We start from the raw sequence: 25,842 nt of genomic DNA on the forward strand, positions 1-25,842 counted from the left end.
ATAGTTGGACGTGAACACCCCAACAAATATCCTCATAATCCTGTTGATGGACAAGAAAAACAGGATGGTCAAGAAGTTTTTGATGGATAAGTACTGCCCTCCTCTCATCTTACAGTATCTACATAAAATTTGCAGTGTAACGTTCTAAATTGTGGGGCCCTGTGCAAAAATAAAGCACAAGACAGTTGTCAGGTGAGGGATTTATTACTGTTGCAGAGAAGCATTAAAAAATAATAATTTGCCTTTTAAGCACTCAGATGTACAAAGGGATTTTAACAAATTAATGCAAGATACAAAATGTTCCAATGCAAAGCTGCCGAAGTTTTGAAAAATGAGCTCGAGTTTCATTCTAACGTGCAGGAATCCTAACAGGACCTGGGACCATGGCCTTCTTTGCTCTACCACAGGGCCAAGGCCCCTAGCCAGTTCCGATTATTTATGTCAAACCACTCCTGCCAGCACTAGGTCACAAATTGCACAACTGCTTTAATGATATGATACCCATTGATCTGATGTGCAGTAGCATCTACAATACAATGTATGTCCTTAAGGACCAGACAAAGTAGAGGTGGCCTTAATTTTTCAACTGATTCGCATTCGACCTCCATGGAAATTCTACTGCAGCAAGTGGCATTTTGACTGAATTTGTAGAGGCAGCTTTGAACAAATCATCCAGCAACTGATCTAGAACTCAGCCTCTCACATAACTGGAATATCCCTGATTAATAAGGTCTCTGATACAATAACCTAAGTGCCACTGACAAGATTGTGGATGGGTCCATGAGAGTTCCTGCATTTCTGGTTGCCAGTAAATTGTATTGGACGTCAGCTCACACCTGATGTACAACTACATACATACACTGTCATTTGCACTGGCAGATCCAATGCTATGCCTTCCTAATATGTGACACTAGGTGATAAGGTCTTTCCCCATGTATACACTGAAGTATCCCAGGACAGCCAACCTCTGACTGGGAGTGGCAAGGATAAGCTGGTCCAGGTGCTGATACAGTAGAGGAAGGGGAGGAGAAATTCTATGCATTACAGTGTCCACACATTAATCAAAGTATCATCTGGTTCAGATGGATTTACATGCACATCCATTTTCAGATGCCTTCTGGAAGGCACTACAACTGCAGCTCAGACAAAATTGCAAAGCTGAGACCACAGAGTCATTCCTCAGCTGATCATATTTGCCAAAACGATATAGCTTGCTCCAATCACAGTCAGCAGCTCCTAAGAGGAGCAATATAAATCCTGTAGCCTTCTAGCTCTCTGGCAACAATTACAATGTTCTGGCAAGCTAGTTTGTTTGAGGTCTATCCAGCAACATAAGGATATTCCACAAGGCCATACTGAGAGAGCAGGATTTCTTCTTTGCCATTCAGCCAAAAAAACAAGGAGGCAACTCACCAGATGCTGCTATCTGGTATACTTTGTGAGAGACTTTTCTAGACCCCCTCCAGCTCTCTAAAGTTAGGGTGAGTTGTGTTGTTCCTAAAAACCCCACTCAGTCAGCCAGAAGATGAACAGGGGACTCCCTATCCAAAGACTATAATCTAGGCTGCCTGCATATACCTTCCTGGCTTTGACTTACAGCGTTTCCAAGCTGGTCGCTTGCCATTCCCTCATTGCTACAGGAATTTAGGAGATGCTGTGGCTGTCAGAGTGTACAAAAAGATTAAAGCCATGGTAGTTTGTGCAGCACCACTACTGCTGATTTTAATCAGCAGCCTTTAAGCCCAGTGAAATAGCTAAACTTGCTATAATTTGAAAAAATAAGAGATGCAGTCCTTATTTGTCAACCGAGCTACACTAAGTTCCCTTGAGTGAAGGCCATCATGGTTTGGTAACCTCCCACTGTTCTATGGCCAAGCACTGCACTCTCTTACCGTAGCACCTCAGCTGCCATTGATCTACACAGAATCATCTGCTGAGGGGGCATTGACCATTTACCTATTTTTCTACAATGTTTGCAATCACCAGGTCAGAAAACAGTCATTACAACAGGCCTCTACCTCTGAATCTGTCTGGAATGGGTAGTTTTATCAGCATCAGCAGCCATTGGCAGCTAAGAGACACCTGCGGCAATGAGAAGGTAAGCCAGGGGAAGGGAGCAAGTGGCGCCAGGTGTTGGCAATCGGGCAGGGGACTCTTTCCCTGCTTGACCCTATTTAGCCGCACCGGGTGGGAGCCACGCGAACAGGGAGTGCAAACAGGCTCGCTCTTTAGGGGCACGCCGGAGTTTGCGCTGGGGAGGGAAGAGGGCTAGGAGCTTGGAGGCCCGGGAGTCGACTTACCAGGGATGCCCTGGTGGGACGAAGTTCTGGCCAACAAGTGGGGTTCCCACAGGGGGAGAGGCTGCAGGCAGACACAGCTGACTGACTGGCTCAGCTGATTGTCCGATTGGCCCTGCTGACTGGCCTGGGAAATTTGAACTCAGATTAATTGGCCAGCCAGAGCAGTTAGCTGAGGACGCCGGAGGGAACACACGGTGTCCCCGGTATCCCCCGACCCTTGAGACAGCACCAGCACCAGCACCAGCACCAGCACCAGCACCAGCACCAGCACCAGCACCAGCAAGCAGGTAAGTCGGGGGAAGGGAGCGAGCAGGGCCAGGCGTTGGTGATCGGGCAGGGGGCTTTTTCCCCAACTGACCCTATTTAGCTGCACTGGGCGGAAGCCCCCCTCCCGAGCAGCGCGAGCAGGGAGTGCAAACAGGCGCACTCTTTAGGGGCATGCCGGAGTTTGCGCCAGGGTTCGCACAGGGAGGTGTGTGACAGAGGCCGCAGGCAGTGGAAGAGTAAACGGCGGCGGCAGCAGTCGTCTCCAGGTAAACGCGTGGGGGTGACAGCATGGGAGTTGTCACACAGAGTGCAGCCAGGGCTCCTGCCCCGCGGCTGCCTCCTGGCCTGGGGACAGGTGAGGCTTCCACACAGGTGGGGCCACCTGCCTGTGGGGGCTGCCTGGCTTGGTCCCTGGGGCTGGGGGGGACACACACAGGCAGGGGCTTCTCTCACCTGTCCCAGGATTGCAGTGCTGGAGGGGCAGGTGAGAGAGCTCCAGGTGGAAGTGAGCAGGCTGCAGGGATCAGGGCCATGAAGGATGAGATTGATGGGTACTTTCTCTCTCTGCAGGGCCCATCCCCTCAGGCTGTCACCACCCAGGAGTCGGTAGGAGGTGAATGGAGGACAGTCACCTCCAGGGCCAGGCGGCGTCACAGGCGGCACACAGCTGCATCAACTGTCACCCCAGTACAACTGGGGAACAGGTATGCAGCCCTGGCAGCGCTGGAGGAGACTGGGCATGAGGAAGAAGGAAGGGAGGAAACCACGCCCTCATCCAGCAAGCCATCATCCGTACCAACTGAGCATCATCCAGTGACTCAGAGGAAGAGACGTCAGGTCATCATCATAGGGGACTCCTTCCTCAGAGGAACGGAGGGACCCATCCACTGCGCAGACCCCAATGTGAGAGCAGTGTATCGTCTCCCAGGAGTCAAGCTGGAGACATTACAGGGAAGATCACTGATCTCATCCAGCCTTCCGACTACTATCCTATGGTCCTCATCCATGTGGGAACCAATGATGTGGCCTGGAGTAGTCCAGACCAGATCATGGATGACTACAGGGCTCTGGGGGCCAAGCTTAGAGAGTCGGGGGCCCAGGTGGTCTTTTCATCCCTCCTCCCAGTCAGTGGAGTGCCTGCATCCGTGAGGTGAACCGGCACCTCCAGAGTTGGTGTCGTTACGCTGGATTTGGCTTCCTGGACCATGACCCACACTTCAGATCAGAAGGCGTCCTTCGGTGAGATGGTTTCCATCTCTCCCCCAAAAGGTAACCACATGTAGGACCTGCCCAGGTAAGAGCCCAGGTATATACCAAGGGACCAGTTGTCTCTCTGGTAGGGGAGGTGCCCAGGGCCCCCACGGAGGGGATTAAGGTGTTTCTTCACTAATCCAAGAAGCATGGGGAACAGGCAGGAAGAGCTTGCTCTCCTGCTTGCAAGTAGTAAAATTGATCTGGTTGGCCTAGTGGAGACATGGTGGGATGAAACATTTGACTGGGTATTAGACATAAAGGGCTATAGGTTGTTTAGAAGAGATAGGAAGGGGAAAAAAGGTGTGGGGGGTGGCGCTCTATGTTCTACCAGTTCTACCTTCCAAATGGGACCAGAGGAAGGCCTAACTGAGACCCTGTGGCTCAAACTTCAAGGAGGGCGGGGGGAGAGGGATCTGGTGGTAGGGGTTTACTACAGGCCACCACATCAAGAAGAAGAGCTGGATCTGGAATTTTCCAGGCAGCTTGGGGAGGCTGTGCGTGCAAAGGATGTTGTGGTCATGGGCGATATGAATTACCCCGACATCAACTGGGAGGAGCAGTCGGCCAGGTCTAGCCACTCAGGAAGGTTCCCGACATGCGTACAGGACCTACACCTCGTGCAGGAGGTACTCATCTCCACCAGGGGAAACGCCATACTGGATCTGGTGTTAGCCTCTGGGGATGACCTGGTGGGGGAGGTGCTAGTACAAGGGAGGCCAGGGGACAGTGATCATGAAATGATCCAGTTTGCTATTCAGAAAAAGGTGGGGAGGGTAACTAGCAAAGCGCAAATGCACAACTTCGATGTGCTCAGGGCAGTAGTCAGGGAGGCACTAGGAGCCCAGGGAGTAGCTAGTATGGGGGTCCAGGAAAGGTGATCCCTTCTCAAGGAGGCTATCCTTGGGGCGCAGTGGGACGCAATTCCTCTGTGCAGGGAGGCGGGAAAAGGGTCCAAGAAACCTTCATGGCTGAGCGCGGCTATCCAGTCTGGCCTGAGGGCAAAGAAAAAAGCGTACTGGTGGTAGAAGCAGAGGGCAGGGACAAAGGAGGAGTACACCTCCCTGACCCGAGCTTGTAGGGATTTGGTAAGGGAGGCTAAAGCAGCACTGGAGCTTAGATTAGCTTCTGGGATTAAGGATAACAAAAAGTCCTTCTTTAAGTATATAGGTAGCAAGAAGAAGTCTCGGGGTAACATTAGACCCTTATGGGGCAGGGCAGGGCAGTTGGTGACGGACACACAGGAGAAGGCAGAGCTCTTCAACAAGTTCTTTGCCTCCGTGTTCCTGTCTGCTGACAATGGGGTGCTCTTGGGTAATAGCGTAGAGAGGCCCGGGAAGGACGCGAGTCCCTCGACTGTTAGTTCAGACCTAGTTAAGCCCTCCAGGTAATCCTTAAATGTATCCAAGTCGGCAGCTCCAGATGACCTAGGATCTGGAACCAACTTCCAAGCGAAGTGGTGCTGGCTCCTACCCTGGGGGTCTTTAAGACAAGGCTAGACAATCACCTTGCTGGGGTCATTTGACCCCAGTACTCTTTCCTGCCATGGCGGGGGGTCGGACTTGATGATCTGCTCAGGTCCCTTCCAACCCTACTAACTATAAAACTATTTATTTGAAGCAATCAACCTTCAAAATCACCAGTAATCTGCCATGCTGAGGACAGTACTTTCAACAGGTTTGCCGAAGAAAAAGTGCACTTATTTTACTAAACAATAAATAGGGTCAGGGAAAAAAATATTTAGTTTTTTCTTTTGCTTTTTGGTGGTTTCTTCATTGGTTTTTTGCTGACAATACAGTTTCAAGGTGACCAAAACTGTTTGCTGGACAGTTTCTATTATTCATGAATAGTTCAGTCAAAAACAGAAACATTTTAGAAAAGCAGAAGCCTTGCTTTAACAGTTCTCAAAAACAGAATGCTTTGATTTTTCATTCTGAAACAACTTGTAAAAATTTAATAATAGAAAGAAAATTAAAAGGATTCCACAGTTGAAACTAAAAATGAAACGACTTTTTATTTAGGGTTCAAGGAAGCATTTTAGCAAGTCAAAAATGTAAACCTGCCACTGTTTTCATTTTGTGTGTGGAAAAAAGTCGTATCTGGATTTATTCAAAACAATTCCCACCCCCTAATTTTCAGTTTGGCCAGAGAACCAAAAAAAACAAACCCCCAAACCCCAATAATTTGCATAGCTTTTGACTCAGATTCCTGGGAATTGCTCTAAGAGATGAGAATGAATACTTTTTTTCCCTGGGAAAGTACTTGTTTGAGTCCATCCCTATTCAGGAGAGCACTTAAAGCTTAACTTTACGCATGTACTTAAATTCCATTGTTCCCACTGGGCCTCTTCAACAGTGTCACTCATTCTTGCAATTTTGTCTCTAATCTCAAACATTTCATATTTTTCTTAATACTACAGCTCTGCAAAAATAAGGTTGACTTGAGAATCCTGGCATTTATCCAGAAAAAGAAAGAAAAAAAGGAAGGAGGGGGGAGAAGGAGGAGGATAAAGTGGCTTCTAGTCTTCTCAGTTGCAGAAAAAGGATGGAAAATGAGAGCATTAGAAGATCAAAAGACCAGAATGCAAATAAGATCATGACTAGGTATTTTATATCTAAAACCACGTGGTTTCTAAGCCATTTCCAAGACTATCTCGGAGTGCCTGACACATGAGTTTTGAACACTGGTAACTATTCTATGGCACGTACTGACCTGAATACAGATCACTTCCTAAACAGGGCCATGATTCTCGCCCCAAGGATTTTCACATGAGTACATGGACAAATTAACAATAAAACTGCATAATGCATCAGGTGCCAGTCTGCATCTGAGGTGACAGAGGGATGTTGCAGAAACGAAAAGCAAAAATCTGCTCCAGTCTTACTCTGTGGGCTCTTTGTCAATGCCAAAACTACTTCAATACTCAGACTTAACTTTACCATATATAATAAATTGCATAGCTACACAGTGATTGAAATAACTATCTGCATATCTATATCTAGACACACATATGAAATATTAATTCCAACATTTAAATGACAGTGTAGATATAATAATAATGCATATCATTTTAATCAACTATCATTACTTTCAGCAATTCTACAAATCCCTGTGAAAGAATCAACTATTTGTTGATTTTATGCCATATGAAGACATGACAGAATGACATGTATTTTCATGGTATGAATAATGCATCTACTCTGTACCTTAAGCAAGCACATTCTGCATCAGAGATTTAATCCAATTTCTTCTTCTGGGGATGAAATGAATAAAACTTACTAATTTCATGAAATGTGCTTGCTCAATTTATGATTATAAAATAATTATTGCAACCTTTTTTAGTCTGGCCTAAAAAATCAAACCCCAGACACAGGTAACACTTGTATTATAACACTATGTTGTTTGTGTACTCAGCCAGTCTCTGCCTTCAGACCTGATGGGATCTCAATGATACAGTTTTACAAAGCCTTAGGATTCATGCACTACTTTTTGTTCACATTATCATAGTAATAAAAACCAACCTCTCTGATAACTAGCCAAATGGAGGCTTGGGAGGGTCATAAAATTGTTTCAAGCAAATCCAAAGCCAGGAACATTTACCCAGAGGCACAGCAGGGCAGCGCAGAGCTACCATGGTGCTGATTGTGGTGCTGAGGTTAATGGCTCTTGTGGTACCAGCTATGTTTGTGTAATCCTCCGTCAAAGGCAACACCCAAGGCTGCTGCCTTGGTCACCCCCCTCAGTTACACTACTGCTTCTACCTAGAGAACCAAAAGAGTAAGGAGAAGCAAGGCTGATATTTGGAAGAGTAAGTGGGATGAGCCATGTTCATACTACTAACACAAGGGACATAACACCCAATGTACAGCTTGTGAATACTTTGGGGAAACTGCTTGAGGAAAGAGAGGGGAGAGGGTGAAGAGACCTTTATCATACATGCATCAGGATTACTTAGTCCTGCCCTGTATCCAAAAAAAAGAGCAGTTAAAAATGTGAACCTTCAATCATGGTTCAGAGTAAGGGTGAATCATAATCATAGAAAAGTAGGGCTGGAAGGGACTTTGAGAAGTCATCTAGTTCAACCCCCTGCCTGAGGCAGGATCATCCTTATCCAAACCATCCCATACAAACCACAATCTAAACTCTATATAAACCTAACATCAACTTTGACACAAAACACAGACCTATCACTTACTTGCCATGGGTAAGCAGGGGAACCACATCAGCCAACATCCTACTTCTATGAAGTGTTGCCAATACATAGTTTCATAGTTAGTAGGGTCAGAAGGAACCTAAGCAGATCATCAAGTCCGACCCCCTGCCGTGGGCAGGAAAGGATGCTGAGGTCAAACGACCCCAGCTAGGCCATTGTCTAGTCTCCTTTTGAAGACCCCCAGGGTAGGAGTGAGCATCACCTCTCTTGGAAGTTGGTTCCAGATCCTAGCTGCCCTGACCGTGAAGTAGCGCCTCCTGATGTCCAGCCTGAATCTACTCTCAGTCAGCTTATGGCCGTTATTCCTTGTTACTCTTGGTAGTGCTTGGGGGAGCAGGGACTCTCCCATTGCCTGCTGGTCCCCCTTGGCAAGTATGTAGGCAGCCACCAGATCCCCTCTCGGTCTTCTTCTGTGGAGGCTGAACAGGTTCAGGTCCTGTAGCCTCTCGTCATAGGGCCTCCCCTGGTGCCGATCATGCGAGTGGCCCTCCTCTAGACCCTCTCAGTGCTATCCACATCCCTCCTGAAATGCAGCGCCCAGAACTGGAAGAAGTACTCCAACTGCAGCCTGACCAATGTTGCACAGAGGGGGAGGATCACCTCCTTGGACCTGCTTATGATGCATCTGTGGATGCATGACAAGGTGTGGTTAGCCTTCCTGACTGCATTCCCACATTGGCGGCCCATGTTCATCTTGGAATTAATAGCAACTCCAAGATCCCTTTTTGCCTCTCTGCTGACAAGAAGGGAGTTCGCCAGCCTGTAGGTATGCTGCTCAAGAGATCCTGAGGAGAGGGCCACGTCTCCCACTACAGAGGAAGGCAAAAACCCCCACAGTCCATACCAGTCAGACCACAGGGTAAAATTCCTTCTTTACTCCAAATATGGCAATAGGTGTTACACTTAGACCACACTTACTCTGTGGACTATTAAGCAGTGTTAAAGTTAGAACATGCAGTGAGTAGTTGCACATTAAGGGCTAATACCATTTTTTATCCGCACAACTCTGAATTGTCACTAGAGGCCTGGTGAGCAGGGGTGTAGCTAGAACCCAGGACACTTGGGCTCTATCCCTACTTGTGTGGGACAGGGGAGGAGAGTCTGCAAGCAGTACTTCCCAAGATGCTGGAGTACTACAAATTGATCATTTTATTTCTGTGGAGCAGACTGAAATTACCCTAACACAAGGCAGATAGCACAGCCCAGGGTTAATTCTTTCCTGAAGTGGTATAACTCCGAGACGTTCAAACAGCACTCAGCATGAGTTAATGAGCAGTAATGTGTGGATGCTTGCATTTTAAGTGCCCTAAGTAAGGTTTAAGGGGGGGGGGGGAAGAGGCAGGTTTGTGAGAGAGAAGCACCCTGTTTCCCTAGCCACTGGTTGCTATAGCGAGGCTACCAAAATTAAAGGGACAGAGTACTTCTGTTTTTCTTTTGCAGTTTTGTTCTGGCATGAGTCTCACCTAAGGAGATGTGCGCTTTGGCTAGGCAGTTACCTGAAAGTTTTGGTCCTCACATTGCTACCAGTAGATTGGATGGGACTGATGGGGGAGGTTAGGAGGTCCCATAATGCCAGACAGGGACACCAGGCAGGAACTTGCCAGGACAAGGTACAAGCTGCATAGTCTGAGAGGGTGAGGACTGGCTGGCTGGAGAGGAAGATAGCAGGACAGACAGGCCCAGCACCTTAGTTCTGCCTCTCTAGGGTTGACCTATAGCTCAAGAGGGGCAAACACTGTGAAGAAATCCCCTTCTCTCTCTGTTTGGGTCAGTCCCGCTACCCCCACCCCCCCTTACAAAATGCTACTTGATTCAACCTGGTAACCTAGGTGACCAGGCTAGGTAAATTGCTGAGGGGAAGAGGGAGCTCACTCTCTTCCTCTGGCGGGCATTTTGAAAAGACACAAGCAGAGTACCTCTAGGCTGCTGTCTGGATGAATCGGGAAGTAAAGCTGGAAACTAGCTAGTAGATTAGGGCTAAGTAATTCAGACATGTATTAAAAGGGACACCGAGCCCATATTTGTATGACTCTATTAGAACTTTCTCAAGGTGTTTTTAATCTTAAATTCCAATGTCTACTCCCCACCTTCTCTCTGAACAATAAAGGTATTGGGTTACAGCATGAATAGCTGTTTTCTCTGTGAATGCCTGAGGGGAGAGAGGACAGAGATGCTTTTTGCTCTGTATTGACTAACTCAAGTCATACCTAAGATTTCCCTGGGAGGCTTTGGGCTAAAAGAAGCACCCAGAAGCTTTACCAGTGGGTAAAGCGCCCTCAAGACTTGCAGAGTCTGTGTATCCTGGGCTGCAGAGAGCCCTAACAGAGACCAGTGCCCGGGTGGTAGCAGTATTACCCTAGGCTTGTGGGTGTTCTCCAGGAAGGGAGACAGCTGAATATAGGCTCCCCAGGGGAGACTCCTGAAGCATGATTTTGAGCCTGGCACAATGAGGTCGGTGGCTCTGCGTAGTAGTACCCCTTACTGTGCCAGGGGCCTGCAGCCCAAGAAGGCAAGACCAGAGCCCTAGAAGAGCAAAACCAGGGCCAGGGGCCCAAGACCTAAGAAGGACAAGACAAGGGCTGGAACTCAGAAGCCAGGCGCAGCACAGTGGACCTAGGCTGAGGAAAAGGACAGAAGCCAAGAAGGCTAAACCCCAACAAGATGTAGAGGCCTAAGGTATCCTACTATTAGACTGGGGCAGAAAGCCCACAGAAATGACAAATTGGTAACACCTGTGAGGCATGGGCATGGTTGTAGCAGAGTCAGAGGCTGTGAATAGCCATTAAGGTGATTAATCCTGGAAGGTACAGATGGGCCAGGATTAGTGTCTGGGGGCATAATAGAGGGAGGTGGAGTTCATAGGGAATCTGTAAACTAGAAGAAGATGAAGGCTCACTCTCGGACCCTGGGGCAGCCTCCCTTACTCCCCAAATAAGATAAGAACAACAAGGCATGGTAGGAGAGAACAAGGAAGGGGGGGTGCCTCAAAGCCAGAGTGAGTGAGACAGGATTCCTGAGGCCACCAGGGGGCATCATGGCTGCCCCTGGGACTCAGCCCTAATACAAAAAGTACAGGGGGTAGTTGTGGGCTGTTATATTTGTTTATTCGTGCTACAATTGTTTATCCAGATATTTTACTACCATCCCAAAAACAACTCTTTATTGCATGAACGACATGTCCCTGGTGGCTCGTGGGGACACAGAGGTGGTAAGCAGGGAACTCCCACAGATGCCACCAGCGCTGTCAGTGGGGGGTTGGGTGGCAAGCACCAACCAGGGGTTGGCAACCACCTGCAGACACTGCTGAAGCAGTGGTGGCAGTCAGCAGCAATTGCTGACTGCCTGCAAAGACCACTGGTGGTGTCAGCAGTGGGGCAGGGGTGGCGAGTGGCAACACTGTCAGCAGCACCTTTTTGTAGGGGGTACATTGCCACACTCAGGGAATGCATGTGCACCCCCTATGCATCATCAGTGCTTTATTGTCACATTCTTCTGTATTTCTGCCATCAGTTCATGAGTGTGTATTTTTGTCTGTGCCCCCATTAAACTCATACATAACCCCATATGCTGGTCTGAGAGAGTCTCCCACCTTCTGGAAAGCAAGTGCTTCAGTGATATGATAAGAAGTACCTGAGAAACTTTTCTTCCAGATTGGAAACCTTTAATTCTTTTCAAGACATGATGTTATACAATAGTCAGACTCAAAAGCTGCTGATAGATGTGCTGATCTGCACTTTAATTAAAATGCTCCAGCACTGTCTCACTGTCACATGTACAGAGCCTTCCCCTGCATTTTAAAATGGCCACGGGGGCACTTTAACTAAAGCTCATTGAATGAACTGTAGTTAAAATACCCCTGCAGCTATTTTAAAATGCCAGGGGGGATTAATGCACATGACAGTGAATCATTAGAGTGGCTATCAGGGAACTGCTGTTTAAAACAGCCCCTCCCCACCCCTGAGAATGTGTATAGGCACCCAAAGTGTCACACTGAATAGTCAGATTCTAAAAGCTGTATCAACAAGGGATTTATTAAAAACAGTGAGCACTGTTAGAAAAGAGGCAAATTTTAAAAGTGTGCAATTCTTAAGCTAGCTGGGTCCGTTAAAATGGGAAAGTGAGTATAAGTACTCTCTCTGGCCGTTACTTAGACTGTATAGCTCAGGGATGCATCATCTGATGCACAGGTCTCAGGAACTCCAACGTATCACAAACGATTCAACAGGGATTTAAAATTTTGAAGGTACTGCTGTTCTATCACAATATTAGGCTGCAATTCCCCCGAGTACTTCAGTGACACAGTGTTTAGATAGGTGTAGCATTTTAGGGTAAATATGAGACACAGTGTTCCTCATATAAAGGCAAATGACTTATTTCTGCTAACTCCTCTATCAAGTTCTAAAAGATTTTCCTGACTTCCTTGTATTGCTAGATCTTGCATTTGAAAGGCCACTCCACTTGCACTAACAAAAACCTAGACAGTTGATTAAAGGCGTGAGAATGACTTAACATCAGTGTATGCACAATGGAATCTTACAAACACAAATACTGTAATTTCATTTCCCAGTAGCCTTACTGCATATAAAATATGAATTAATAGCAAATACCAGAATCTCCCTCAGAGCTCCTCAGATTGCTTCTGTTATTTTAAGTGGGCTATTTTGGATTTCTATTTAAGTTTTGTTTGGCAATGAAAGTCCCTAGTAATTTTTTAAGCCTTTTTCCTTAAGATGCATCCTTGTGCATTCTACATTTCAAAATAAGATTTATCATTCTTGAGACAACTGGTAAGGCTCCTAGACCATCTGCTTATTGTCTAAGGCCCACTGACCAAACACATTTTACTTTTCCTTGGGCAAGTGACTCAAATATCCATATGAACTCGCTGAAGTGAAAACACTTTGATGTAGCCCAAGTATATTTCTTCAAATATTGTATATTATCTCCACCAATCTAGACTTTCAGAGCAGTAGGTTAGCGGCTCCTCATCTGTGAAATACAGGTTAGAATGGTCCAAAATGCCCACATGACTTTTTTTAAGTCACCAAAAGCTCCGATATCCTCAAATCACGTTTTACAAACAATGCACAGATTTTTCAAATATGTGTACATTCCAACTCCTATAAGTATTTATCATGCCTTGCCCTTAGTCTCTTGAATCACTTAAACTCCATTGAAAGTGATACCCACTGTACTCTAATTCTAGGTCTGGTTAAGATTACAAAAGAAAAAACAGTAAGACTTTTGTTTGTTTTTCTTTCTCCAAAAACCTCCCACTATCTCTATTTGATTCCTACTTCAAACAGTGCTGAGGCAGAAATGGAGATGCAAGAACATATTAGGATAAAAGCAGTTGTTAAAAACTTTTAAAGATTCTCTAACATACAGAAAACCTGCCTTTCAGTTCTTTCTAAACTCTGCCTGCAGAATATATCTGTATTATTCCATGCAGGGACTCCATTTCCCCCAGAAGGCAAAACTTAATCCTCATCCCTCACAACTGTGCCCACAAACTCTTCCATGCTTTTGCCTTATTTTCATATTTTTTGTTCAAAAACTCTTTCATGTTCCACATTGATATAGAATGTAGGGTTCTTCACATTGTTTCATAGCTAGCCTCTTCTTGAAGTAGCTGAAAGCTATTAAATTTAGTAAGTACTCCAGAACCAGCTACCCTCTGAAAGCCTTCCTTTTTTCTGATACCTCTCATATATACATGAATCTAACATGAGATCCCTACCCCCACAATCAGCATGGGGAAAAAGCGCCTTGTCTAAGATTCATGTACAAAGAGGAAGCGGGGGGGGCGGGGGGGCGGGGGGCGCGGCAGGCAGCTGAGCCCAAGTCAGGGCTACAGCAGCCTCCACTTGCTCTCTACAGCTTTTGCTACCCCTCTGCTCCCTTTCCCCACCCCTGCTTGGGTTGAATTCCCCCCGGGCACTGAGTACAGAAGCACTGACGCTGCTGCATGGCCCAGCATAGTCCCCAATATAGCGGTGTGAGGGAGACATATTTAAGATAACCCTCCAAGAATTAGATTCAATACCTGAAATATTATAACAATGTTATACATTTTCCACATATAGAATCTAATTATTGTGCGGGGGGGTGCATCTTAAATTCAGGGCTGACTTAGATTTGAGTGAATATGATACTTCTTGCAGACACAGGGTGAAGCACTGCTTAAAACTCCCAGTTCTTGTTCATATTTCTGGAGAGTTTCAACACTGCTGGGACCTTAACTGCACCATTCTTTCACTCAGGGAATTTTCTTACATTTGCTCTTGTCCTAGTACTGTGTGTTGTTCTGTAACCACTCAGAGCCAAGAAGTCTGAGAGAGAGATCTGCTATACTTGGTGCCTGATGTCTATCTGGTCAGCATCGCCTAACATGAACCTACTGCTGTATTACATAACCATTACACCCTCTTAAAAGCACAGTTCTCCACGTTGTTAGCACAGGACTAATGGTTTGCTGTAGGATTTTATCTGCTAGCAACCTGAACAAAGAGTAATGCAATAAACCTGAGCAGAGAGCAGTGAAAAGCTTGTCTGGGGGTGCTCCGCCCTCACCAGGCAGAGACTAGTTGGGGTAGAGTGTGGGCTGGGGATGGCCCAGGACCCCTCTTGCCGTGTGCCATCCCAAGCTATGCCTCCCCTCTCCACCTGAGGAAGGAGCAGGGGAAAAGCCTGGCAGGGGCTGCTCCACACCACAACCCTCCACCCAGCTGGGGGTATAGGCCAGAGTGGGGTTTAAACTTTCCCCAACCCCCACCTACTCAGCAGGCCAGCCGGGGCCTGGCCACATTCCCCCCTCCCTGCTCAAGCTAAGGGGTAAGGCCTTGGAGCGCTTCTCTCCCACCTACCCTCCCTTCCTTTCCACAGTGGCCAGAAGGCATGCTCTAGTGCCCCCACCTTCTGGCCTGAACCACTGCAGGCATGTGGTCACATTTCCAGAACCAAAAGTAAAATGTCTGTTCATTTGCTTAGCAGTTCAATCTAAACAGCTTAGACTAATGTGAGACAATGGAATCGATTCAGCAGGCTTTTAGATTGTCTGTACTTAACACTGCTGCTACCCAGCCACGCAATCCAGCCTGCAATCAGTGTTCTGCAGTTTACAAGTGGCAGGCTTATCCCTTGCTGCCATGACAGCCATCCCAGCTTTGCAGTACCAGGTACAATCACCAAGTTAACTGGTCCAAATTGTCCCTCACCTAGCTTTTGGACATTACTTTTTGGTGGAGGCTGCACTGGGGAGGCAAAAGAGCAGCCCTCCAGAGCAGGGATGCCTAGGGCAGCAGCAGGGGTCTGAGAACTGCTGCAGCATCCAAACAGGCTGTGGTCTGCCATTAGTAAAAGCTTGTCAACCCCTGTTACCAATGAGGTGGTGGGAAGGGAAGTGGGGAGAAGGGATGTGTCAGGGACAACAGAAGCAAGATATCAAATACTGTAAGAGTTGCAACATTTTCATCCAGATGGGAGTAATGATTACAACTTGCCACCTGCTTGGCCAGTATGAAAGCTTCTGAAGTGCACAACAAAAGGCACCTCCTTGACCCAAGGCTCCACCCACCAAAAATCAAAGTCCTGTTGCAAATGACAGATAAAAGTAGGATTGAAGAAAGAGTTCAGAATTTTGTTATACGCTTGAATGTGAGGAAGTCTAAGTAGGTGGGGAGTGTCACTATGGTTCCCCATATACAATCTGTTTTACAAACAGCTTGGTAATACTAATGCAACATTTCCCTTCTTTAGCTTATAACTTAGGTTTGGGCACAATAGAGCAATGATCATTAAAATTAAACACAGCTGGTATACCTGGGATGCTCTGTCTTCTCACAGCCAATGCTCCATCAGGTGGTTTGGCTTGGTTTGCAGATTTAGTATAAGGACTCTCATCTAGGAAAAAAAAATAAGCTACATGAATCCAATGAAACTTCAGTTTTAGTTGAAACATATCATTTATAACATGCTCTAATTTCAACATAACTCATGGTGGAACTACACATTTACTTATTTGCTGCAAAAATAAACTGCTTGATTATATGCTAGGAAAACCACTCACTGGGGAACCATTTTTCCTGAGTGTTAAAGTGGGATACTATGTTTTTCTCCCCCTCACTTTTCAAAGGCAAAGAGGGGGAGGAGAGGGCAATGCACCAATGGCAGAGCGCTGGAGAAGAGCGCAGAGTGCAATGCTCGGGTGCTGTGGGATGCCAGAGGACCAGCTGAACCCTTTTGTAGCGTTTCACCGGAGAGTGCTGCTGCATTCCCACTGGAAACAGAACAAAAACATTCATTTGCTAAACCAACAGGACACTCAGGATAGGTGCTTAAACAGGACATAAAGTCACCCTATTACCCTATCAGAAATTCAGAATTCCTTTAGTATACTATTCAGGGAAGTAGCAAAACCTTACACACTCTCCAAATACAAGAATTGTCACTAGGTAAACTGCAAGGGTCAAGAAGGACCTTTTAGCACACGCATTCTCTCTTGTGACAAAGGCAGCAAACTCCAACTGAGTCACAGAGGAGGATAGCGCAGTCTAAAACTCAAACCGCAAATTCTCTTTAAGTCTGGCTGTAGGAAGTCTCACTTATTTTACTTTAAAATGACCTTGGGGAAGTAGAGCCTTTCCCCTTTTCACTTTACGAAACCTTGCCCTTTTTTTCATGACTTCTAGTGGGACACTATCCATATTCAGTACAGAGACCACAAAGCCAAAAGTTTTACCCCTTTATCAGAACTCTGGCTGTAAGAAGCCATTCCTTTGGATGTGGGGATCTGCACAAATCTTTTCTGTTATGGCAAGTGATCTGAGAGACTCAAATTGATAGTCTGGCCACGCACCTTCATGCTGTAAAGATGGCAGTATGACACTAACTAGCGGACATTACTGGGGTTGATCATTATCGATATATCTTTGAGAACTACTGGGTGGGCCTACACTAAAGGCAGCATTAGGTAGCAATGAGTAGCTTCCTGGATCCCTTGCAATACAATCAGTGGGGAAAAAAACAGTTGACACAGTAACTTTAAATATAAATGACAAGCTATAAAAACAGGAGAGATACTGTGCTAAGAATGATGTGTGTAAATCAAGCATTAGAACAGACAATATTTACTTCATAACCTCTGTCAAAAGGAACAAATAAGAGGAAAACTAGACTCCTGCTTTGCTTGTCTTTTCATCTGATGCTCAAAAAGCTCTAAAATGTACTATCAAATACTTCTACTTGAAGACTTCAGGTTAGAAAGGGCCAATTAGTTTTCAACATATGCATAGGTTCAGGCATGAATATAGATCAATGTGGAAAGGAATCAAAGTTATCTTGTGTGACATATTGAGATGCAACAGAAACCATCAGATGAATAATATAAACATATTTTGGGCAACTGACTTTTCTTTCTAACTGACCCTCTTGAGATTTCTTGCCCCCTTTGCTGATTACAGCATATGTGACTTGTAAAGGCTCAAAATCCTTCTGAATACTTACATCAAAGATGGCAAGTTCCCGCCTTCCACCCCCATTTTCAAGCAAGCAAAATAAAGTTTGGTCAGCATAATTTAAAGCCAGGTCTGATATAGAAGACACTATGAAGAACAGTTCAGGTTTTTAAACCACAGACTCTCTGCAATGATTTCTTTTCTGTAAGGCAAACTCAGTAACAAAAAGAGCTTGTGGAACATCACCAATAAGATAAAGGACTGTTGTAGCCCTGCAGCCTGAAAAGAATGCAGTAACTCATTAGGAGTATACACATGACATCTTAACAGCCAGATACATTGCTTCTGCCACAACAAAATTAACTCTTATTGCCACAGGACTATCATCTTAGGCAGAAAAGTAACAAAGACTCTGTATATACTGGATACTATCATGAAGCCAAAAAAAGAAAACCAACAGACATAAAACATGCACTTACATAGAAAGAAGAGGGCAGTCATGCATGTTTTCAGAAAGAGGCAGACTTTGGACAAGGACCCATTAATACTTCCATTTGAAATAAATAGAAAATCTAATGTTAATGTGCTGGGTGGGATGCATTGCCACACATTTTTGAAGATATCCAGAGAGTAGTTAGTGCTCATAAAAGAAAATGGATAGGTTCCCCAAATGCCCATCAATACTTCTCAACACTAGCATTCAAGGTACTTGAATATGGACTAGTTTGGTTACTGTATCCATTTAATCTTTAGCCGTATCTTGTGAGAGGGTGTTATGAGGGCAGATATTGAGAGAGAGACTTTTCTATGAAGAAGTCAATAGAGATCATAATCTTATTTCACAAAAGCTCATGAATGTTTGTGACTTTTGGTCACTACTTGTCTGGGCCACATTTTAATGGGTGATGTACATATTAGTATACTGAACAAAATAGCTGTCTCTGTTCATTTTGTTAAATATGAAATTTATAAATGGAATGGAGAGAGGACCAAAAGCAAGGAGGAATTCCCACAACCAAATATTTCCCATTCAAGCCTGGTGTTTAAAGAGATGAATGAATAGACTATTTTCTTTAGTGACAGCATAATCTTCCCTGTACCCAACCGCACCTTATGGTTTCTTGGTCTTGGAATCAAGCTTAATGTGCTTTCAGTAAATTCCTTGATTTGCTGGTGCCTAGGCAGATTAAGTGATTAATTTGTACTGAAAATATTTCAAAGAAACAATGCATGTTGTTGCCCTTTGAAGAAAAAAAAAAAGGGCCAAGGAGCCAACACCATGAAAATGTTAAGGGGTGAAAGGTCAGTGAACATCCATCTACCAGATAATAATTAAAGATAAGCTAATAGGACCAACATGCAAGAGCAAAGCAGGAACCCTATTATTCAGGTTAGTTTATATTCATACTAAGAAGCATAAACTGTCATCTTGATATAGTCATCATCTACATATATAAACTAATGCTAAGAGGAGGGCATTTATATATAGGCAACTCAAGCATCTCCATATCAACTGGCCAGGCCACTGCAGTGAAAACTGAATGGAGAGGACACTCCTTCTTTGCTACCTGCATGGGTACAACACAGAAGGGGAAGTCATGAGTTATAAGCTCAATTCAGCTGGTGTAGAATAGAGCACCACAGATCAATTCATTGGTGGGAGGAACCAATTGTGTTCCACTGCTCAGCTACCACCCTCCTTAAGCTGAGCGGGTCCCCAGCCAGTAAGGTGTTAACCCACCATGGTCTGCCCACCTCATTTGGTGCATGGGGTTGGATCAAAAGTTGAAAAACAGAGGGCAAGTCAAGTACCAAGCAACAAGAATAGAAACCTTGAAAGCTTCCGGCTAGGAAGCTGAAATGTCAGGACCATGTGTCCTGGCATGAATAACAATTTAGAGATGATGGACAAAGTCTGGAAGACATCAATGATTGATCAAGAGCTGCAAAAACTTAACATTGATATTGCACCCTTGCAGGAGACAAGACTGGCCAACTCATGCTCAATTTGTGAGGCCAACTACATCTTTTTCTGAGTCAGCAGGAGTGTAGAAGATACTTACCTACATGGGGTCAGATTCACAGTTTGCAACAGGTTGGTCAAAACCATCAGAACCCCCACTAGAACATCAGATCAAACCATCTCACTCTGAATACAGTCAACTAACAGTTTTATTAACATCATTAGTGCCTACGCACCAACTTTACAGGCAAGTTCGGGTGATAATTTCCATAATGCTCTGCACAAGTCATTGAGCACCTACCATCAAATGAGAGGCTTCTGCTCCTAGGGGACTTTAATGCTTAAGTAGGTGCAGATCACGACTTGGCCAACCCACCTGGGACATCATGACATGGGGAAAATGAATGAAAATGGCCAATGTCTTCTTGGACTCTGCACTTAAACCACCTGTACATCACTAACACCTACTTTGCAGGCAAACAGCATCAAAAAGTATCATGGAGACACCCATGATCTGGCCACTGGCATCAATTAGAAGAACTTAGCAAGACTACAGACTCTCTAGCAAGTGGAAAGGCACCAGGGGAGGATGACATCCCAGATGAGGTTCTCAAGTTCAGGAAGGCTAGCGTGCCACTACATCTGCATCAACTTCCAGTGTGCTTCTGGAAGGAATATCAAGTATCCCAAGACATGCCTGATGCTAACATCATTACTCTCAAGAGACATTACAAGAACAAGGGAGTTTAAGGGTGATTGCAACAAATATAGGGGCATCTCTAAGAGCCATGGGACTCTTTAGCCTGGAAAAGCGCAGGCTCAGGGGTGATCTGATGGCCACCTATAAGTTTATCAGGGGTGAACACCAGGATCTGGGGGAACGTCTGTTCACCAGAGCACCCCAAGGGATGATGAGGTCGAACAGTCACAAACTCCTGCAAGACCGTTTCAGGCTGGACATAAGGAAGAATTTCTTTACTGTCCGAGCCCCCAAGGTCTGGAACAGTCTGCCAGCGGAGGTGGTTCAAGCACCTACATTGAACACCTTCAAGAGTAAATTGGATGCTTATCTTGCTGGGATCCTATGACCCCAGCTGACTTCCTGCCCTTTGGGGAGGGGGCTGGACTCGATGATCTCCCGAGGTCCCTTCCAGCCCTAATGTCTATGAAATCTATGAAATCTCTCTCCTCAGCATTGCAGGCAAGGCTTTTGCCAGTCATACTGAAATGCTTGCTGACCGTGTCTACCCAAAAATCACAGTGTGGATTCAGAGCAGGGAACTTAAGAGTGGACATGATATTCTCCTTGCACCAACTTCAAGAAAAAATGCAGAAAACAAAATAAGTCATTGTATGTAGCATTTCACAACCTGACAAAAGCCTTCAACACTGTCAGCAGAGCAGGTTTGTTCAAGGTCCTGGTAAAGATTGGATGCTCCCCAACTTTACTCAACATGATATGCTCCTTCTATGAAAACATAGAGGCCACAGTTCAGTTTGATGAAATCAACCTCTGACAGGTTTGAGATGAACAGCGGAGTTAAGTAAAAGCATGTCCTGGCATCCACATTCTTTGGGATCTTCTTTTCTATGCTGCTACACTACATTTTTGATGGCCTGGAGGAAAGCATATACCTTCATACAAGATCAAATGGCAAACTCTACATTCTATCAAGTCTAAAAAGCCAAGACACAAGTGAGGCACATACTTATTAAGGAGCTCCTTTTTGCTGATGATACTGCACTCCCTGCCCATGAAGAAGACCAACTACAAATACTCATGAATTACCTCTTCCATGCCTGCAGGATGTGTGCCCTGACCATCACCATCAAGAAGACTGTGGTCCTAGGACAGGGTGTTCGCCAGTCACCATCTATCAGCCTTGATAACACCTCTCAAGGCAGTGAACAAGTTCTGCTACCTTGGATCAGGGTGGATAAAAATCAGTGATTTAAAAAAAATATATATATCTATCTATCTCAGATTTTTAAAAATTTAAAATGGGATTTTTTTTTAAATTGCCAATCAAATACTACATTTCTCTCTCATTTAAAAAATAAAAGTTACAATTAAATCTCATCACAAACATGCTAAACCTACACTTAAGTCTCATAAAAATGAATTAATGGCTCTGTCACACTTACAGACATTGAGTTACCTACCAGTCAGACATAGGCATTCATTTCAGTTTTTCATCTCATGAAAATGGCTCTAGTCTGTCTGTTCAACCTAACTACCAGCTCTTTATTCTTGAAAGTTCTGGGCTTTCAGTTTCTGTTTCTCAGGAGACTAAAGTTGCATGTGCAAAGACACAGGCTGGATAGGACTGTTGTTGTTCTGTGCTTATGTGGTGGTAGAGCTGGGCCAAGCAAGACCAAGGTGTTAGTTAAGACACTCTCTTAAAGACAGAGAGACAATGTAGGAAAGGCTGGAGGCAGAGTAGAAAGGAACAGTGGAGTGGAGTGGAAAGAAAAAGGGAAGACATTATTCAGTAGTACACATACAGTTTCCTATATTCCCCCACACTTCTGCCACAGAAAAACTGTTATGGCTTCTGGGCATAAGAGAGACCCTATCTGGGAATATTCTGAAGAAATTCCTTCCCTGGATAAAAAAGGGAACTGTGTCAAGTGTAAGCATTGCAAGGAGGAGATGCAGGGCCTAGTTGCAAGAATGAAACGTCATAATGAAAACTGCTTAATGGGAGAAAACAATGTGGATGAAGATGTAGAGATGTTTGAAGAATGACATAGATCAACTGGTTAGTAAATAATTTACTTTACAATGCATCATTCTTCTATGCCTTTTAGTATAACTGTGATTTAACAAGTAAATTCCCAGGCTGTTTGCTATGCTAGATGTTGCTAGAAAAAAGAAGTTTAGCTTAGCTAATCCTTATGGCTTGTTTAATCAGTTAACTAGGTTTAGAATCTATCACCCAAGTTTACGGGACAGAAAGCTGCAGTAAGAGAAATCTAGAGTTGCCAGTTGCCGCTGGGTGTCATTTTCTTATTTTGTATTACATAATACATGTCCCTTATTTTGGAACATCATGGCCCCAGACCATAGTGGTGATGCCATAAGTCTATTCCCTATTTTACTTCAGCATAACTCAGCTTTCCCACGGGAACCTTATCTTATACTTGTTTTCTCAAAAGACAGAAGTGCCAGTCACTTCAATGGGGCTTACTCCCAAATTAAGTGCATTCTAAGTGCAATTGGTCTTATCTTTTTTGGTTATTTGGAATCAGATCTGCATCCTTGCTGGAAAAAAAATGTAAATGATTAACTGAATAATAGAGTGAGAAGAACTGAGAAGAATGACTCTTCAAAAAATCATTTTTGTTTCAGGATCCCATTTAAGCACAAGAGACTTTGACTATCTATCTGCAACAACTTCAGAGTCATCTGTTGGTACTTTTAGCAGCAGTGCTGCAATTAAACGTATTTCAGACAACAAAGTATCAGTAACAAGCAAACGATTTTGATCATCCAATAAATCCACCACCATGGATGGGTTTGTAGCAAGGACCAGCAAATACCAACAAGACACCATGTATGAAAAGATTGCTCAGTTCATTTATGCCACAAATTCTCCTTTTCACATTGTTAACAAACATTTCATTGGCATGGTTGAGTCCTTATGACCACATTACACTCCACCTGGTAGAGCAGACATTGGTGAAAGGAACAGCATATGAGAAGGAACTTGAATAGTGTGCAAGAAATACTGAGGGGAAATTTGCCAGTTTAAGCCTTGATGGGTGAAGCAATGTACACAATGATCCAATAATATGTGCCTGTGTGACAACAGAAGCTGGGGTTGCATCTCTTTCAGAAACATGAGATACATTGGGAAATGCCCACACAGCAGAATATTTAAAGGAAGTGGCAGTGAACAAAAAGCTGTAATAAACTCTGAACAAAAATTCAACTGTCACATGCGCAGTTTTGTCACAGACAATGCTGCAAATGTGGCAAAGATGAGAGGATACTTAGAAGAAATGGAAGGATGCTCCTTAATAACATATGGCTGCAGTGCCCATTTAATGCATCTTTTAGCCAAAGAATTGAGCACTTCTCCAGGAATAGAAGAAAACATTGAAGTTGCAAAATACTTCGTAACAACCATTTTGCTTCAGCTTCACTGAAGAGAGCAGGAGGATCCAAACTAATGCTCCCTCAAGATGTCCGATGGAATTCTGCAGTTGACAGTTTTGAACAGTTTATTAAGAACTGGCCTGTTCTCATCAAAACTTGTGAAGAAAACCATGATAAAACAAATGGAAGTATCTCATCCAAAGTATCTAACATTGGATGAAAGAGGAATGTAGCAGATAGGCTCAGTATACTGAAACCTATATCCATAGCCTTAACCAAACTTCAGAGAGATTGTTGCTGCATTGCTGATGCTGTTGAAATTTGGAAGGCACTTCCAGAGACATTAAAGAAAGAATTAAAGAAAGAAATACCTAACCAGAAAGTTAAACTGCAGGCAGTAAAGAAGCAAATGGATCAAGCGCTACCTCCACCTCGTTTTCCTGTGAATATTCTGCCTAACTTCTGAAGAAGATGAAGCTGCCATGGCATAAGTGTCTCAAAATCACTTTTCATTTCAGAAGTTAGGCATCATTTCTGCCAGTCATTATACATTTCAGGGCTGGAGGGGAAGCATGTAAACAGTACATGTTTACTGATTATGTTTTGAACAAAGTCATTCTTTTGAATCGGTGGAAATCATTAGCCAGGCACCTTGAAACAGAGTTCCTTCAGTTGCTAAGCTAACTTTTCACAGCAGTAGCTTCCTCTGCAGGCACAGAAATAATATTTTCATCATTTTGGCATTATTCACTCAAAGCTAAGAAATCACAGCCGGAGGTGGGCGGGCTCGTGGTGGGAGGGGGTTGGCTCCTCGCTCCCTGGGAGGAGGCCGCTGCCCGGTGCCAGGCCGGGTCGGGCCCCCTCCCAGGCCCCTACTTGGCCCAGGCCCCCGGGGAGTGGCGGGAGAGAGGGTGGGGAGCTCACCGGTCCTCCTCCTGTGGGGCGGGGCCCCCTGGGTCCCGGGCAGGGCCCCCCTGACCTGGGGGGCTGGTGTTCCCCAACGGCAGGCCCACTGCGCATGCACGCAGTTTAAAAGGGCCCGCTAAACAGGGGAAAAAAGCTCAGTTAGGCTCCGGAGCGGTGAGAGAAGCGCGGGTGAAGCCCGCTGCGCCCCCGCTCCCCCGAAGCCCCCCAGACACCCCCTCAGCAGCCGCAGAGCCCCCTGCCAACCCCCAGCACAGCCGGAGGTAAGCAGGCTCGTGGTGGGAAGGGGTTAACTTCTCGCTCCCTAGGAGGAGGCCGCTGCCTGGTGCCGGCCAGGTCAAGCACCCGCCGAGGACCCTACTTGGCCCAGCCCCCCAGGGAGCCCCGCGACCAGAGCCGCCCGAACAGGCTGCGTAAACAGGCACTCGAGTTAGTGCAGAGTTTGCGTGGGAGAGGGCGCAAGAGGGCACAAGACCCTGCCTGCGACCCCCCAGAGTAGTCGGCCCCAGCCATAGCCAGCCTACCAGAGGCATGACACAGATGGGCATGCGCTGCACCCCGAGGGTCCCCTCGGGATCTGCGGCCCCCCCATTGGGCACCTCAGAGACGGCCACCCAGACGGAGCCCATGGTTCCAGGCTCCACGCAGATGGAGCCCCTGGCTCTTGGCTGCGGGGGCTGCCTGTCCCTTTTTCAGGCTCTGGGGCCAGGGAGCATGGCCACCTCCCCTTGTGGGGTCTGCTCCCTACTGGGGTCTCTGGCGTGTCAGCTGGAGGAGCTCCAGGCCACAGTCCAGAGACTGCGTGCCATCAGGGACTGCGAGCAGGAGATAGACTCCTACTGCCAGGCCCTCCTCCCCTGGGAGCCGCAGGGGAGAGCTCCGTCTCCCTCCATGACTAAGGAGGACTCTGGGACCTCCCGCTCTCCCCAGTCAGGGGCATGGACCAAGGTGGTCAAGGGCCCCAAGGCCTGCCGCACCAAGGCCCCTCCCTCGCCGGAGCTTAGCAACGGGTTCGCACCTCTTGCAGCCCCAGCAGAGCCTGCTCAGTTGCCAGCTCCCGCAGGCAACCCAGGCTCAACCGCAGCTACTGCCCCCGCTCTCCCCAAGACAAAGCGAAAGGTGTTTGTTGTGGGAGACTCCATCCTGCAGGGGACTGAGGGGGCAATCTGCCGCCCCGACCCCTTAGCCCGGGAAGTCTGTTGCTTCCCGGGGGCCCGCATCTGAGACATTGCGGAGAGCATCCCGCAGCTCCTCCAGCCCACAGACCACTACCCCATGCTCCTTATTCACGTGGGCACCAATGACACGGCTCGGAGCACCCCCAGCCAGGTCATGAGGCGCTACAGGGAGTTGGGAGCGGGGCTTAG

At 45.9% G+C, this 25,842-nt stretch overlaps 1 protein-coding gene across 9 annotated transcripts in view; it reads right to left on the bottom strand.

Annotated features, from left to right (window-relative positions):
- GRIP1 (glutamate receptor interacting protein 1) overlaps positions 1 to 25,842 on the bottom strand; it is a 592,924-nt gene that overhangs the window by 173,927 nt on the left and 393,155 nt on the right. For all 9 annotated transcript variants that reach the window (XM_090042472.1, XM_090042476.1, XM_090042474.1 and 6 more), the window contains exon 2: positions 15,853 to 15,933. In XM_090042472.1, the coding sequence (XP_089898598.1) occupies positions 15,853 to 15,933 (81 nt within the window). The remainder of the gene's footprint in view (positions 1 to 15,852; positions 15,934 to 25,842) is intronic.

This window comes from Crocodylus siamensis, chromosome 4, assembly GCF_052110815.1.
Source record: "Crocodylus siamensis isolate JL-2025a chromosome 4, ASM5211081v1, whole genome shotgun sequence".
In the NCBI taxonomy this organism is placed as follows: Eukaryota; Metazoa; Chordata; order Crocodylia; family Crocodylidae; genus Crocodylus; species Crocodylus siamensis.